Source organism: Odocoileus virginianus, chromosome 14 (genome assembly GCF_023699985.2).
Source record: "Odocoileus virginianus isolate 20LAN1187 ecotype Illinois chromosome 14, Ovbor_1.2, whole genome shotgun sequence".
NCBI classification, from domain to species: domain Eukaryota; kingdom Metazoa; phylum Chordata; class Mammalia; order Artiodactyla; family Cervidae; genus Odocoileus; species Odocoileus virginianus.
In genome coordinates, this window is record NC_069687.1 from 29,513,595 (window position 1) to 29,530,240 (window position 16,646).

Sequence of the window (16,646 nt, forward strand, 5' to 3'; positions counted from 1 at the left end):
TTAGAAATGGCCACATTTCACAGTGGATCTGGGTGTGTTTCATCTGCTTGCCTCCTCTTCCTCATTATTTCTGGTGACTGTGGATCTTGATCAAGCTCTATGATCTCAATGATGAGTCACGACATACTCAAGCTACATGAAGACACCCACTAAAGACATAAATCCTAGGCCCACACAAACCCAAATTGTGCTCTTGAACAACATGTATTACCCTGTCTTCAGGCAGTCTGGTCACCTAACATCTCTGAGTTCTTGGGTAGCTGGTTTCCTGCTTAGTAAGGTGGGTAGGACTTTAAGAAATGCAATCAGATCAGATGACGAACAGGCTTCCCAGGAGGCTCAGTGGGTAAGGAACTCACCTGCCACTGCAGGAGATGCAAGTTTGGTCCCTGGGTCAGAAAGATCTCCTGGAGGAGGGCATAGCAACTCACTCCAATATTCTTGCCTGGAGAATCCCATAGACAGAGGAGCCTCATGGGCTACAGTCCATGGGGTCGCAAAGAGTTAGACATAACTGAAGCAACTGAACACACACGCTTGCAGATGATGAGCAAGAAGATAACATATGGTCTGAAATCAGCATCTTTGGAAAAAAGAAGCCACTGACTTGTCCTTCCCAATGTTCAATATGAAAGTGAAAGTGTTAGTCGATCAGTCGTGTCCGACACTTTGCAACCCCACGGACTGTAGCCCATCAGGCTCCTCTGTCCACGGAATTTCCCAGACAGGAATACTGGAGTGGGCTGCCATTCCCTTCTTCAGAGGATCTTCCAGACCCAGGGATCGAACCTGGGTCTCCCACATTGCAAGCAGATTCTTTACCGCCTGAGCCACCAGGGAAGCCCCAGTGTTCAATACGGAGGGGGAGAAAAGGTTAAAGAGAAGGTTGATGATAAGCTCATTGGATGTTACTGATCACAAACTCCACAAAAGTTTGTCAGGAAAAGGTGGGCCAGATGTTGTGTAATTGGAGTGTGCCTTGGGTTTCAGCCCTCTCTCCCTAATTACCTGTCCCAAGTGAAGGCTCAAGAGGAGTAGTGGAAGTGGAATCCTTTCTAACTGTATGCAAGTCTAACCGTATGATGATCTCCATTCACCCAGAAACAGCTCCTCTCCAGGGTCTCCTCTCCAGCTCTGCCCAAGAATGTAAGCCCCCTATCCCTACCTTCCTTCCTCAGCCTGGCACCCCCTGACACCTCACCTTCTTCTCTCCACATTGAGTCCCATCTGCAGCAGCGTCCAACTTGGAGCGACAAACGCCCTTCACTGAGCACCACAGTGTCTGGCAAACATTCTGGAAAACAAACATGAGTCTGAGCTTTTTTGTATTTTTCAAAACTTGCACAAAAGCATTTCTACAGTGATGGTGTAATCTACACAGGTTCATCCACAAACCCACAATAAATGCTACGGTTGTTACTGAGTAAACTGATAGAAACTGATCACTCAAGAAACCTCCGTTTAAACTTAATCTGAACATTGTCACTATACATAAACAGTTGGCTGTAGGCCATTCTAGGCCATATGGAAATGGGAGATAAAACACATCTGCCGAGAGTAGAATTTCTATATGTGTGGTATAATGTCCACCGTTCAGTGCCCTCAGGAAGGGCTAATGGTGACATTTGTCATCAAAGGAAAATCCAGACTGTGATGGAAGGCAATCTGCTTACAAATAGCTGGGTGGTTATAACTTGAGCTTGCTCATTGAAGGAAAGGGAAACTACTCCATCTAGAAAACCTCAGGTTATTTACTTATTACCCCAAATAGCCAGTATGTTTTAGCTGCCAGGGAGTGAAGTGGATACTCCCTCTCTTTCTCCTCCTACAGCAGGAACAAGGGAAGGTTGACAAAATTCTTGTATATCATCTGAAATGATTCAGGGGCTTCCACCCATCTTTTAGTCTTTCTTTTATCCACCCATCTGCTATCATTCCATCTACTTAGTATACTCTATACTCAATATGTTCTTTCATCATAAGACCTCATAATTTTTAACCATTTTAGAAAATTCTTAATTTTTATCTTTCTAAATCTTGCTTCTCCATGATTATCTCTATTCTTTTCTTTTGCAATTTCTGCAATTAATAATTATTATTGATGGACCTTCTTATGCTGTCCTTCAGATTTCAGCTTACTTTCATATTTTTTAGCTCTCAATTTCCTTGTACATAAATGTTGAAAAAGCCTGGATTTCTATCAGGAAATGGCCAGTCTCTCCTCCATCACACAATTCTGAGAAAAACTCAAGTGGGATGGGAAGTAATTTTTTCAACTCTAAATTTCAGTTGATTTTCTCTTTAATTCCATCAGGTCTGCTGTGTAACTCATCTACTAAATTTTAAGTCAATCATGATATTTTTCATTTCTAGAGGTTGTAAGTGTTCTTTACATCCAACCAATAATTTAAATGGACCCAGGGATGGCAGTGAAAATTCTCTCCAAAAGAATCTGCCAGCCATCTAAACCATACAGAATAGCCTGACATGAAGCTTCATAACCAAGAGTTTACAATAGAAGCAGAAATTGACAAAAGGAAATAATACATAATAAGTGAAACTGAGAAGAAATCTCAAATAGGAGAAACAGACACACACAGACTCTGGACATCAAAACTGTCCATTATAATTTGCAATGATAAATTATAAATGTGTCTTATATGATTAAAGAAACAGAAGATTATACTGAAAGTTTAAACTAGAAATTAGAGGTCATAAAAAAATCAGAGAAAATTAAGGGAAAAAATCCAAAGAGACTGTTATAAGTAAAAAAAAAGTAACATAAATGAGATTAAAAGTCAACAGGTTAAATAGAGGATTGGACCTATTTGAAAAGAGCAATAGTGAGTTTGAAGAGAAAAAGAAAGTACACAAAATGTGGAGATATTAAGAGATGAAAAATATGAAGGAGAGAGTTCAAGATATGAAAGATTAGTGGGGTAAAGTCCAATGTACATGCATTTAGAATTCCAGGTTAGAGAGTGGAGGGTTAAAATAATATTTTAAGAGATAAGCTCAAAGAGAGAGCAAGGATGAATCCTGAAGCTCCCTTTAAGCCATTTTAGAGAATCTGAATGTTGTTGGAGAGGCATAGGAGGCTGTGAAATATTTTAACAACAGAGGAACACAATCAGATTTCCTTCATAAATGTCAATTTGGCTATGTTTTGGGGAATAGGTCAGAGTCTTAGAAAGGAGTCCAACCAGGGGACTCACTGAAATCATATAGGGACACATGGATTTTAGAGACCTTTTGGAGGCAGAATTAGCATTGCTTGGTAACCAGTTAGAAGTAAGAGTGAGGGATTTTTACAACAATCTCTTCTCTGTGAAGTCTTGCTTGTTCTGTCTGAGCACAGTTACTTCCTCTTAAAAGTTCTTTCTCTGTGCCTATTTTTGTGTTTATCTGACTATTAAAATCTCCCCGTCAACCTCCCCCACCAGAGCAGGAGCTCCTCAAGGTCAGAGAACTTATCTTATTCATTTTTGAGGTTTCATCTTTTTCATACTATTCAGGACATAGCATAAAATCTGGCAGGGGTCAACCAGACTCATTCATGTCTCTGTATAATTAACACATACTTTTGCACTAAAAGGAATGGTTCAGAGAATAGACAAGATCCAGATCACAAAGGGATGCAAGGAGTTGATACTTTATCCTGTGGTCAGTGAGGACCCTAACAGCAGAGTAGAGCCATGGTTAGATTTGTGTCTTTTTGAAATAACTTGAGCAACAGTGTGAATGGGGGCAAGGCTAGGTAGAAGGTAATTACAATAGTAAGGAGAGGTGATAATGTAACGAGAAGTAAAGTTGTTTTTCAGTCGCTCAGTCATTTCCGATGCTTTGCGACCCCATGGACTGCAGCACGCCAGGCTTCCCTGTCCTTCACTATCTCCCAGAGCCTGCTCAAACTCATATCCATCGAGTCAGTGATGCCATCCAACCATCTCATCCTCTGTCACCCCTTCTCCTCCTGCCCTCAAGCTTTCCCAGCATCAGGGTCTTTTCTAATGAGTCAGCTCTTCTCATCAGGTGGTCAAAGTGCTGGAGTTTCAGCTTCAGCATTAGTCCTTCCAATGAATATTCAGGGTTGATTTTCTTTAGGATTGACTGGCTTGATCTCCTTACAGTCCAAGGGACTCACAAGAGTCTTCTCCAACACCACAATTCCAAAACATCAATTCTTCAGCACTCAGCCTTCTTTATGATCCAACACTCACATCCATAGATGACTACTGGAAAAACCATAGCTCTGACTATATGCACCTTTGTAGGCAAAATAATGTCTCTACTTTTTAATATTCTGTCTATGTTGGTCATAGTTTTTCTTCCAAAGAATAAGCGGTCTTTTAATTTCATGGCTGCAGTCAGCATCTGCAGTGATTTTGGAGCCCAAGAAAATTAAGTCTCTCACTGTTTCCCCTGTTACCCCATGTATTGGCCATGAAGTGATGGAACCGTATGCCATCATCTTCATTTTTTGAATGTTGAATTTTATTTTATTTATTTATTTATTTTTTTTTAGTACTTTTATTAACTGAGACAAACCTAAAACCGCAGCTTCTGGAAGAACCATTTGTTCTTGCCCGTCTTGTATCTCTCCTCAAACTTGACCTTTGCTTCTCGTCGGGCCTTGCGTTTGAGAGCAGGGTCTCTGAAGACATCCTTGTTGACAACAGTTTTATCCAAGGGGATATCCACGGAGTACCGTGTGGGCATGAGGTGATTATAATTATAAACTTTCACAAAAGACTTGATCTTTGACCTCTTGGCGATTTTCTTCTTGCCCATGGCAGCTGTCACTTTGCGGGGATAGCGATCAATTCCAGCCACCAGAGCGTGGCTGTAGGGTCGGTCTGAGGTGCCGTCATCAATGTTCTTCACGATGACCGCTTTGCGTCCGGAGCAGTGACCGGCCAGGACCAGCACCACCTTCCCGGGTTTCATGAACTTGCCCATTTCGGCAGCTAGCACTCGGGACTACAGCAGAAAGCTGAATGTTGAATTTTAAACCAGCTTTTTCACTCTCCTCTTACACATTCATCAAGAGGCTGTTTAGTTCCTCTTCACTTTCTATCATAAGGCTGGTGTCATATGCATTTGTGAGGTTTATTGGCAATTTTGGCAATAAATTTACTGGCAATTTTGATTCCAGCTTGTGCTTCATCCAGGCTGGCATTTCACATGATGTACTCTTCATAGAAGTTAAATAAGCAGAGTGACAATACACAGCCTTGATGTACTCCTTTCACAACTTGGAACCAGGTTCTAACTGTTGCTTCTTGATCTGCATACAGGTTCCTCAGGAGGCAGGAGTCTGGTATACCCATCCCTTTAAGAATTTTCCACAGTTTATTGTGATCCACACAGTCAAAGATATTAGCGTAGTCAATGAGGCAGAAATAGATGCTTTTCTGGAATTCTCTGCTTTTTCTATGATCCAATGAATGTTGGCAATTTGATCTCTAGATCAAATACTTCAAAGGTAATAGTAAGGAGAGGTATGGAGTCAGGAGAGCAGTAATAAGAATGAAGATGACAGGACAGAGCCACAAATTCCACCACAGGCTAAATACCAGGGCTTGACTTATCACTTAGATGTTGAAAATAGAGAAGAATGAATAAGGGTAAATCTTATTCCTACCTTGGCCTCTGGAGGTGCTCAGCAGCCAGACAGGAAATTCAGGAAAGGGAGCAACTTCAGGGATTAAGTTGTTTGCTATGGAGCCTGCAGGTATGAATCACTGTGATTCTTGAAAAGCACTGTAGCATTTTCTTAACCACCACCCAGTTGTAAAGGATACCAAGGAGATGGGTCATAGAATACGAATGACCTCAGCTTCAATCCTTCTACCTTACAGACATCTTGCCAGGAATAGAAAGTTTCCATTTCTGGATCTTTGAAAGTCGCTCATTCGTGTCTGATTCATTGCAACCCCACAGACTATACAGTCCATGTAATTCTCCAGGCCAGAATACTGAAGTGGGTAGCCTTACCCTTCTCCAGGGGATCTTCCTAACCCAGGAATCGAACCCAGGTCTCTACATTACAAGTGGATTCTTATCCAGCTAAGCCACAAGGATTTCCCAATATTTCCCTGGCCCTCCTTTAGCATGTTGGATCTCAAGCCCTGCACATATCCGCCAGAGGCACCAGTGTTGATACCCAATATTTACTTCTTACCCAACACTTACCAAATACCCAACACTTACTTCTACTTCCTGGCAGAAGGTAGCATTTGGGCCATACTGCAGCTGGCATTGGTGGTGAACATCATAGATCACTCCAGGGGCAATGATGTTGGACTTCAAGCCTTTCTTTTGGGGGATGTCGTCCAGACAGAACCCCCAGCCTCGGCTGAAAACAAGTGAATAGAAATGAGAGCAGTGGCTTACATTTCCTTCTAAATGAAACATTTAGTTTTTCATTCAAGAGAAACTTCTATTTCTCTAGCATTCTCTGTCCTTTAAGATAACTTTATTTCTACTAGGCCCAAGGAGGTAAGAGTTGTCTAAAAGGAAATGTAAATCACAATCCCACACCATTTGCTCAGATGTGATCTAAGAAATATCTATAAGCAGTGGTAAAATGAAAAAAAATTATCATATTACCCCTAATGGAGTATGGTGACGACTTCTGACTTGTCCTAGTCATTCTTGCCAGTCCCCCAGGGACTTAACTCACTCTTGGATCATAAAGAGCCCCTTTGAGATGACAGCAAGCTGAAGGAGGGTGGGGGGAGACAGAGTGTTCACCTGGCTTAAGCTGGAGGCAGAACCCACCTGGATCTCAGGGTCAGAGAGTAGAAGCAAGTTACCTGTTACAGTTACTGTTACCACCCTGACACTGTGACCTATGAGAGGAACTGAGGCTTTTCCAGGTCTTGGGTAGAACGCAAAGTGACCTCCGGTGTACAGAGCCCTGAGTGAGGCTATGCTGAGATGCGCGGTCACTTACTCCAGGAAGCGAGTGATATAGTCCTTGCTACATTTGGACCACGTCAGCGGGGCAGGATTGTACTGCAGCTGGCGGGACATGATGTACAGGTGCCTGCCCACGGGCTCACAGTCGTTTTCCTTCCCATCATGCTGGATGCCGAAGCTGCAGGGAAGCACAGAGCACAAGGATATTAAAGGGGCAGGCATGAAACAAGAAGAAAACCACAGTTCCTCCAAGGTGAAAATAACCCAGAGTGAGCCACCTTTGTATAGAAGGCATCTGATTACAAAGTGGGACTTTGAAGTTGGAGGGGGCTAGCTAATTTTCAACTAGAAAGCACAGGAAACATTTTAGGCATGGTTTTGTTTCAAATATACAACCCTGGGAGTCATGTGGCTAATCCAAAAACTTCCGTTTGGCAGAAAGCTAAAAGCTTCCAGTTTGGCTTTGGCCTTCTATGAGACTACAGTCAGGAGGGCAAATCTTGCCTCTAGCTGTCTTCTTTCTCCTGCTGTAGCAACCACAGCACAAATGAACAAAACCTTCCTTTTGCTTTTTCATCATAATTTACTGGAGAGCATTAAAGGCAAAGCCTATGGGAGACTTTGTCAGAAGCTGCAAGCTTGGAATGGATGGATTTCTTTCCAGTATCATACAAGTCCTTCAATATATAGACATTAGGCAGCACGCACAGTCTCGTGGGCTTCCCAGGTGGCACGAGTGGTGAAGAACCCATTTGCCAATGCGGAAAACGTGAAGAGATGTGGGTTTGATCCCTGGGTTGGGAAGATCCCCTGGAGAAAGGAATGGCAACCCACTCCAGTATTCTTGCCTGGAGAATTCCTTGGATAGAGGAGACTGGAGGGCTACGGTCCATGGGGTCGCAAAGAGTCAGACACGACTGAGCAACTAACACTTTTACTTTACTTCATCGTTGTCTAGCTGGCTTATTTTCCTTTTTCAGATGAGAGTTTGAGGTTTGTCAAAAGTCACAAGCTAGCTCATGACAAAACTAAGTGTTCTGCAGATCTCTGTGCTCCTAAATCAGGGCTCTTGTCGTCTCCTTCGGTAGGCTCCCTGACCTCCCACTGCCAGGGGTAAACAGGTGAAGTAGCCGTGAAAGGCCCTAAAATGCTTAACTGACCCCCATGGCAAGGGGGTGCCTGGGAAAGAGGCTGACTGAGAAATGTCTGTTTATAAGCCAAGACCTCAGGATCACTGCCAAGATGCTTTCTGAGTCCCCATAAAACCTCTCTCTGCTGGAATCTGCTTTTTGGACACTTGCAACCTGGAGATGTTGGCTCAACTTTCCAAATTTGAACAGAGGAAACTATGACCTTTTACCCTGCTAGTGAAATGCAATTCCTCTGACAGGAAAGCTCATATCCAACTTTAATAAGATCTCCTGATCAACATTAGCAACACTTTTTATGGGATTTAGAAATATTCTTGTATTATTTTTTATGCATTAAGATATTATCAACTTACTTACAGACTCTGATCATATTCCACATGAATACAAAATTCACAAAGAAGTCACAGAATTAATCTACAAAGCTCTTTTATCACCCCACCAAAAAGAATTTAATTCAATGAAAGTTTTTTTTTTTTTTTCTATCAAGCCTTCCCCAGGCTGTTGAAAATCCAGTCCTACCCTGTTCATTAAGTAATCCACAAGTTCACCTGTTTAAAAATAAGGAAAAATCTTAAACAAACATGGTTCTAAAAATCTCCATTAATAATGGCTTTTCTAGCATCAGCCATTCCAATATGACAAGCCAGATGTCTGGATCTTATATACTTTATGTTAGTCACTCAGTTGTGTCCAACTCTTTGCAATCCCATGGAGGGATTTCCCAGGCAAGAATACTGGAGTGGGTTGCCATTTCCTTCTCCAGAGGATCTTCCTGACCCAGGGATCGAACCCAGGTCTCCTGCATTGCAGGCAGATCCTTTACCACTGAGCCACCAGGGAAGCCTATCCTAGATACTGGGTGACTTCAAACCTACCCTCTGCATACATCAGCTCATGTTGCTCCATCTAAAGTTGTTAGTTCCCTAAAGCATTCCCCTCTCCAGCTCTATCGCTCCTCTGTGCTCCCATCCAACAAAAGCAAAGCTACTAAACAAAGGTTCCTGTGGACATGCCTACTCTCTCTATATGAGGGGAGCGCTCGAGTCATATGGGGTCAGTGGGTCAGTGAAAAATGAGAGGCAGGAAAAATACATGAGGTCAGAGGGATGGAAGGTGTTTCCAAGAAGCTACTTCCCAGCAAGTGGGATGAACCTCAAAAGCAGTTTGGACTAACAGCCTACTACAGGCTGAAACAACTCACCAGCTCTTATATTAGCCTGCTCTACTACATCTTGGTTTTGCAATTCCTGCTAGATGGGTTTATGAAAATTACAGACATGAAATAGCAAGCTAAGTCACTGCCTGAGTCTTAGGGTATCACTTGGTCAGACATTTCTTGCCTTTTACTATTCATTTTATGGTGGAGTAGAACCATCAGAGAAAAAGAACCATGAAAGTATGAATGTGAGCTTTTCTAACTCATTCAAGAAATACCAGTTTGGCATATGCAACAAGGAAAGCTCTATAAGTGAAATAAATAGAATATCCCAATCCAGAAGAATGGGAAATACTGGATGGATGTTGCATTGCAAGTGTTCGTCTCTATCATGATATTTTCATTACTTCAAGGGAAAGGATGCTAGGTCTCAGAGAGGTTTTTAAATTTCCTTCTATAATTCCATCTTCATTTTGGTAATTCACCTATTAAGGGATGAGAGCTTAGGTATGGATGATGGATATAATCTAGGCTTCTCATAAATGGAAATTAAAAAATTTTTTTTCCTCAAAATAAAAATGCAATTATTCAGGCCAAAGCACAAGTTAGTTAACTTCACTTTCTATTTTAAATCCTATGCAATCAGTGAAGAAATAAACAAGTTTTCAAGAACAATGGAGTATCTTTGTTATTAAACTATAATGACTATCTGAGGTTAGTGGCTTATTATATTTTTCTTTTTCTGGCACCAGGCTGTTTCATTGATGTGCCCAGTGTTTCTCAGTTTGGCCCACAGCTAGTCAGAACTTCAATATCTAAAAAGAGAACTGAATATTTCAGAAGCATCTTGTGCTATGAACAAATTTCTCAGGGTACTCCTAATGTCTTCTCTTCTTGTTTTGTGTCTTACCGAAGTATTTTTTTTGTCACTCAAATTCAAGCTTATATGTCTTTCTTTCCTCTTCTTTTTTTGTTTTCAGTCACGCCACTTGGCTTGCAGAATCTTAGTTCTCTGATTAGGGAGTGAACCTGAGCCCCCAACAGTAGAAGTGCAGAGTCCCAACCACTGAACCACCAGGAAATTCCCCAATTTTGTCTTTCCTATCAGTGACCCTAAACTTTTTTTGCCATTTAAAACATAGTGTTTTATTTAGGTCAGCTGTATATGGCCCAATGCCCTCTTTTAAAATTTTAATTCATTATATTTACATATTAAATTTATATTATTATATTATTAGTGATTCAGATGCAAGTTGTAATAAATAATACAAAGAGGTCCCATGTACCCTTTACCCACTTAACCCTCATGGTAACATCTTGCAAAACTGTAATACGATATCACAGCTGGGATGCTGCTGTTGATATAGTCAAGACACAGAACATTTTCACCTGGTGGAATTCCTCATGTTGCACTTTGTAGCCAGACCTACTTTCCATCCCTCCCCCATCCCCTTCTTAAGCTCTGGCAGCCACTAATATGTTCTCTATTTAGATGATTTTATTATTTCAATAATGCTATGTAAGTGGAATCTTACAGTATGTAACCTTTAGGGACTAGTTTTTTTCACTGAGCATAATTGTTCAAAGATTCATCAAGGTGACTGTATGTATCAATAATTGGTCCTTTTTATTGCTGAGTAGAATTCCATGATATGGATCCATCACAGTTTATTTAACCATTCACCACACTGAGTTGAAACAACCCTAGGTTTGCTTCCAGTTTGGGGCTATTAAGTTTCTATAAACTTTCATGTATAGGTTTTTTTCATATGAACATACATCTTCATTTCTTCTTGATAAACGCCCAGAGTACAACTGTTGGATCATAAGTAGTATCAGTTTACTTTTTAAAAACTGCCAAAATGAATTGAGGATAAAGGATCCATTCTTTGGACACAAGTCAGCACTTGAGAATGTCTTTTATCAAGCAAGTCTCCACTTTTCTTCAACTTGGGCATACCATTGCTGAGAATGTCTTGAGCAAACATTTCTCAGTTTGATCCAGTTATATTGCTTGACACTGCTTGATTAGAGGTGCTCCTAACACCAGTGACTTTATTTGAGGCCACAAGGGACAGTCCTTCCATGTACCAGGACTGAGGGTGCCTATACATTTGCACATAAGAATAATTTTCATTTTGCCAAGTTATTATCAACATGCCAACAACTATAGCCTGGTCTTTTCAGTATTTTTTCCTCAATTTTATTTAATTAAAAGCAAGTCACTTAACCTCTCTGTATTTGAGTTTTTGATAATTAAGGATACTACACTATAGCACATTTATCTCCCAGGGCTTTTTAGTAAGGATCAAAGAAATCACAGTACCTAATCAAATCTACTCATTTCAGATATAAGAAAATAAGCACAAAGAAGTGAAGGGAATTCTCTAAGGTCATAATATTGGCTGATGGAAAAGCCAGAATAGCCACTCACATTTCCCAATTCCCAAGCCAATACTCTGGTTTAGTAACTTTAGGTAAAAGGATTTTGAAAAGTTCCAATATTATATGAGAAGAGTGGTGAGAAAGCCCAGGCCAGGGAGGCCAGGCCTTGAATAATCTAGTCAACAGGGCTCTTCCTAATCCCACCTCTTTTTCCGGCTGGACATTCAGAGTATGCCCAGGGTTCTGCTTTCTTTCAGGTTGGTGGCCACATAACAGGTAGGAGTGCTGCTGAGCCATTTATATGACTCCCCACTCTGAGCTTCCACCTAGTATGATGTTTTCTCATTACTGGTTAATAAATACATCAATATATTAAGTTACAAATAAGCTAAGATCTTTCCTCCTGAGAACCTCTGATACTCAGAGAATCCAGAATTCTCAACATTCCTTTACCAAAAATTTCTGAAACCTGCCTTCAATCAATTGATCTAATCAAATTTACACATTTTTGTGACAACTTGGACTTCCTATTAACTGGTGTTTGTTTGACAGTCTTTCCAAGTTTAAAGCAGTTTTCATTTTTTTCAGTGTCCCCCTTTAATACACACAAGTACCATGGGGCAAACAATAGTATCTACTTCATAATGTTGTTGAGGGAAGTCAATGACACAATGTGAAATGTCTGGCATAAAGGAAAGGCAAACAATGTTAAGGTTTGTGACTTTTTAGTGATGTTAATAACATCACTATTTCATAAGAACTAGATAGGAATTACTACTCCTGAATTAATCAATTAAGTTAAAGCTTATCTCCTTGTTTCTGCTCGCCTCATTCTAACTCAGAGACTGGCAGAGGTCTCTATGATTCTCTGATGTTGATGGTACAAGTGGTCAGGGCAGAGAAGACAGTGGAACCTTGAACTTGTGTCTTTCCCCAATCTTCCCTCCCCTCCCGCTTTACAGATGAGAAAGCAGAGATTTAGGAGGTGATTCTCAAGCCACAATGCAATCTGATTCTCCTGAAACCCTGATACTGATGCATGATCAGGAGGAGGCGGTCTCAGTTTCCTTGGCCCTTTACCTGTGTCCGAGTTCATGGGCAACTGTGAAAGCCAAGGGGAGTCCAGAGTCTTCATTGATGTTACAACTCCGGTGAGGCTGGCACATTCCTGACAGGTGGGACAGCCCCAGGGTCTCACAGCGGTGATTGACACCCGCACAGAGGTCTTTTCTGAAAGCAGAGAACAGGGATATGGAGGTGCCCCAAGAAACATCTAGAAAAAAAAACCCATCTGGCCATGAATTCACATTCAATATGGTCTGTAAAGCATGATTAAAATTGTTTATAAAAGTCCACATAAATTTTAGGGAGTGATTTTGAATTCACGAGGATTATTCTGATTTTACCACTTCATTATTGAATCTCATTCACACCCACAGAAATATATGAAAATACAGCAAATGTTTTAATTTGAGGTGCTTTTATTCTTAATCTCAGGAAGCCAAATTATATTATTTGACACACAAGAGAAGGATTTGATTGAAAGTTGGAATTAATCGAACTTTTAAACAGGGAAAGGACAACAATCAGTGGTTGAGGTTTTTCAAACATGAAATGCCTTTTTGGCCTTTTTGAGGTACGTGTTCAAAAGGTATCCAAGAACTTTTATTCATTCATGAAAAAGGCAATTGGTCCCATCAGTCTATCCAGAGACCAAATTCATGGTCTCACCGGTCCCACCACCCTAACAATACTGCATATGGGAGGGGAAGGACACACAAAGAAAGACTCCTAGGATCTCACGGGATACAAGGAAGTTAAGTCCCTTGGAGGGAGGTGGGAGGGGGGTTCAGGATGGGGAACACATGTACACCCGTGGCTGATTCATGTCAATGTATGGCAAAATCACTACAATACTGTAAAGTAAGTGGCCTCCAATTAAAATGAATACATTTATCAAAAATAAACAAAAAACAAAACAACAACAAAAACCTGTCCATTGAGGGTCTATTAAGTATCCAGCAATAAAGGGGATAAAAGGGGATGACCAAAGGATTGTAAAATATGGGTCTTACAGGTAAGGAGCATAAGCTCCCAAACAAGGGATCAGCTTCACCTCCAACAATCACTGGAGATAGTGTAAGAAAAGACATGCCTTGATATGAATCCACCAGCCCCATTTCACAAGGTGTGTTCACACCAAATCCACCTTGTACTGAAAGCTCCTCTATAGGGAACTCTGTTGAAGTGGATCTCAGTCTAGTGCTCGAGAGAAAAGTTCAGTCCTCTCCTTCCCTCCCTCCCTGTTCCTGCAGGGCAGAGATTCTCCACAGGGGGTGGTTTTGTTCCCTGCACCCTCCTCAGGAACCTTTGGCAATGTCTGGAGACAGTCACGGCTGTCACAACCTAGAGGAGGGTGCCACTGACATCTCATGGATGGAGGCCAGGGATTCTGTTAAACACACTCCAATGAACAGGACAGACCCTCACAGCAAAGAATTAGCCAACCCAAAATGTCAATGGTGTTACTACTGAGAAATCCTGCTTCAGAACTGGAAATTCTCTCTACTATCTAGGAGCTGGTTGAGGTTCATCTAAACTTGAAACCAGAACTCTGTTGTAAGGAAGAAAAATGATCATCATAAGAAGAAAAGGAGAACAGATATCCTTTGTATTCTTACTGGGTGATAGTATGGCTACTGGGGTCAAACTAACTGGATTTAAGTCCCTGCTATACCTGTTAGAAGCAGTTAGATTTGGGGTAGGTGACATAATTTATAAGACTCAGTTTCTCGATCTGTAAAATAGGAATGATTGATAGTAATGAACTATCAGGGTTGTTGTGAGGATTAAATGGAATGATAATTGTTCTAACAGATGTAGCACTGAACCTGGTTCATGTCAAATACCCCTCAAAAGCCAGCTCTCATTAACTCACTCATTTATTCATGTGAAAATGAGAGGTGAAACTTCTGCTTTCAGAGAAAGAAAAGAGACCCAGCTGAGACACAGCTGCCCACTGGCCAATGCTGGTTTTATGATCCAGGGTTCTTTCCTAGAGCCAGGTCTTACCTAGACTGAAGTCTTCTGTGGGCCATTTTCCTGGGTCCTCATGTTCTCTGGCTGCCTGCTGGCTCCCCAAAGCCTCTGTGCTTAGATTCTACACCCACACCAACCTATTCCCTAGGGAAATTATAATCAACACAGGTGTCACAAGTCCTGATGAACCTAATGTAATAGGTTTATGCCATGGACTTATTTTGGAACATATTTGCAATCAGCCAAAGTTTTGATACTATCATTCAAAAGAGTGATTCTGGGATTGAAGTTTCAGGTTAGGGTAAGACAGGTATTTGGATAAGGTGGGAGCTAATTATCATCTCTTGTAGATATCCAACGTACTCGAATAATCCTGTCAAAGGGACAGAGGACAAGCCAAGCTGTTCAGGGGCAGTGCGTCCTCCCCAGGGACAACAAACGGATACCCAGGGCCTTCCCGATCATAAGGCTGGAGGGCCAGGCTGGAGGGCCTCTTCCACTCTACATCCCTGGATTCAGGATGTCTCTGAGTCTGCATAGGAGTACTCAGTGAAAACTTACCCCTCCCCCCTCGCTAACAACTTCATTTGTCTAGGTTAAGACAGTATCTGTTATTTAGTAGGTGCTCAAAAGATATCTATTGGATTAATGAGCACACATAGCCTTCCAAGGGCCTGGGTTGATAAGGTAAATTCACTAGGTTTTCACAACTATGAGTCCTAGAAGTGCTGATGGTTCTTATTAGCACATAGGGTCTCTCTGTAGTCAGAACAAACAGTGTCTTCATGAGGGTAAAGGAGACAGAGGTGCAAGCAAATCACTCTGCCTTTTCAGGGAAGGCCCTTCTCCCCATATTCTGTCTTCACCATCAGTCAGAGATGGAAGACTGATTTCTGTAGAGAGAGCTGCAGGTTTTAAAGTTGGAGGAAATTTTTATAAAATAAAATTAAAGGATAAGAAATTCCACAGTGAAGAGTTATAGGAGGCTTTAATGAGGATCTGCAAACAAGCTTACTGATTGTTTATAGAGCTGTACTGAGAAGCCAAGTTTTAATGATGAAATCATCTCTGGGACAGGAACAAGCAGATGCAGTTGATTAACACAGAGACCTGTGCACATTTAGCAAGTTTACTAACTGCTCCCTTACTGGGATGGGAGTCAGGAGGTATCTAGTTCACAGAAGCTGCCTTCTAAATGACCAAGAACAACAGAGAGTAGAAGAATCTCATGGGTTTGAATACCTGGCAACACTTTCAGGTGCCAACCCCCCCACCCATCTTACCGTCCCTGGCTCTGGGGTACCTGGTGAGAAGGACGGCCACATCATGATGGGCCGGGCTGAGGTCGCTCTTGGGATTGATGCTCTTCTGCCACTTGCAGAAGCTGGACAGTGTCTTCTCTGCATGGTGAACTATTTTCAACCCTTGCTGGAGAAAGAAGAGGGAGAGATCGGCATGGGTGAGATTTCTGTGGTCAGGGCCCATCACATTAGGCCCCAAAAGCAGCCAAGTGAGAAGAGCTCTGGGTGGGTGCTCCCCAGACATTTGGCAAGAATCTGGGGAGGCCAACGTACTCCTCTGGGCCACTCTCCTGCTCTAAACACTATTATTTCCATGACTTCCACTAAAAGAACATAAAGATGAGAACTGTAGGGTAGAAATGATCACTGGGATAAGTAGACCTTGAAGGAAAACTAAAAGTATATTAGCAGAGACCAACATCTGTTTGATGTTCTATTTCTAGTAGTTCTTTGTTTCCAAAGCCAATATGATGCCAAAGAGGTGTTTTCATTTCTAATGCAAAATGAATATATTTTCAACAAAAAGCTCCTTCATTTCATAAGGTATCCTGCAAGGATGAATGGTCTCCATCTTGGTTTGACATCCATGGATGAAGGTCAGAAGGTGACATAATCTCTCCAGGCTTTTAACCACTTAGGATCATTGACTGTCTGACAACAATCAGAATGCTGGAGTAGATGGCCCAGCCC

General features: G+C 41.6%; 2 protein-coding genes across 2 annotated transcripts in view; both read right to left on the bottom strand.

Moving 5' to 3' along the window:
• Positions 1–16,646, bottom strand: part of ADAMTS12 (ADAM metallopeptidase with thrombospondin type 1 motif 12) — a 378,176-nt gene that overhangs the window by 143,603 nt on the left and 217,927 nt on the right. The window contains exons 6-10 of the mRNA XM_070476558.1: positions 15,959–16,083; positions 12,697–12,846; positions 6,959–7,102; positions 6,214–6,358; positions 1,202–1,294 (exon numbers count right to left, since the gene is read on the bottom strand). Of these exons, the coding sequence (XP_070332659.1) occupies positions 1,202–1,294; positions 6,214–6,358; positions 6,959–7,102; positions 12,697–12,846; positions 15,959–16,083 (657 nt within the window). The remainder of the gene's footprint in view (positions 1–1,201; positions 1,295–6,213; positions 6,359–6,958; positions 7,103–12,696; positions 12,847–15,958; positions 16,084–16,646) is intronic.
• LOC139038180 (large ribosomal subunit protein eL27-like) lies at positions 4,529–4,989 on the bottom strand. The gene has a single exon (XM_070476391.1). The coding sequence runs from the start codon at positions 4,957–4,959 to the stop codon at positions 4,549–4,551; it is 411 nt and encodes a 136-aa protein (XP_070332492.1). The 5' UTR covers positions 4,960–4,989; the 3' UTR covers positions 4,529–4,548.

What these genes read in the sequence shown, in the direction of transcription:
- LOC139038180 (XM_070476391.1), bottom strand. Translation starts at nt 4,959, where the DNA reads ATGGGCAAGTTCATGAAACCCGGGAAGGTGGTGCTGGTCCTGGCCGGT.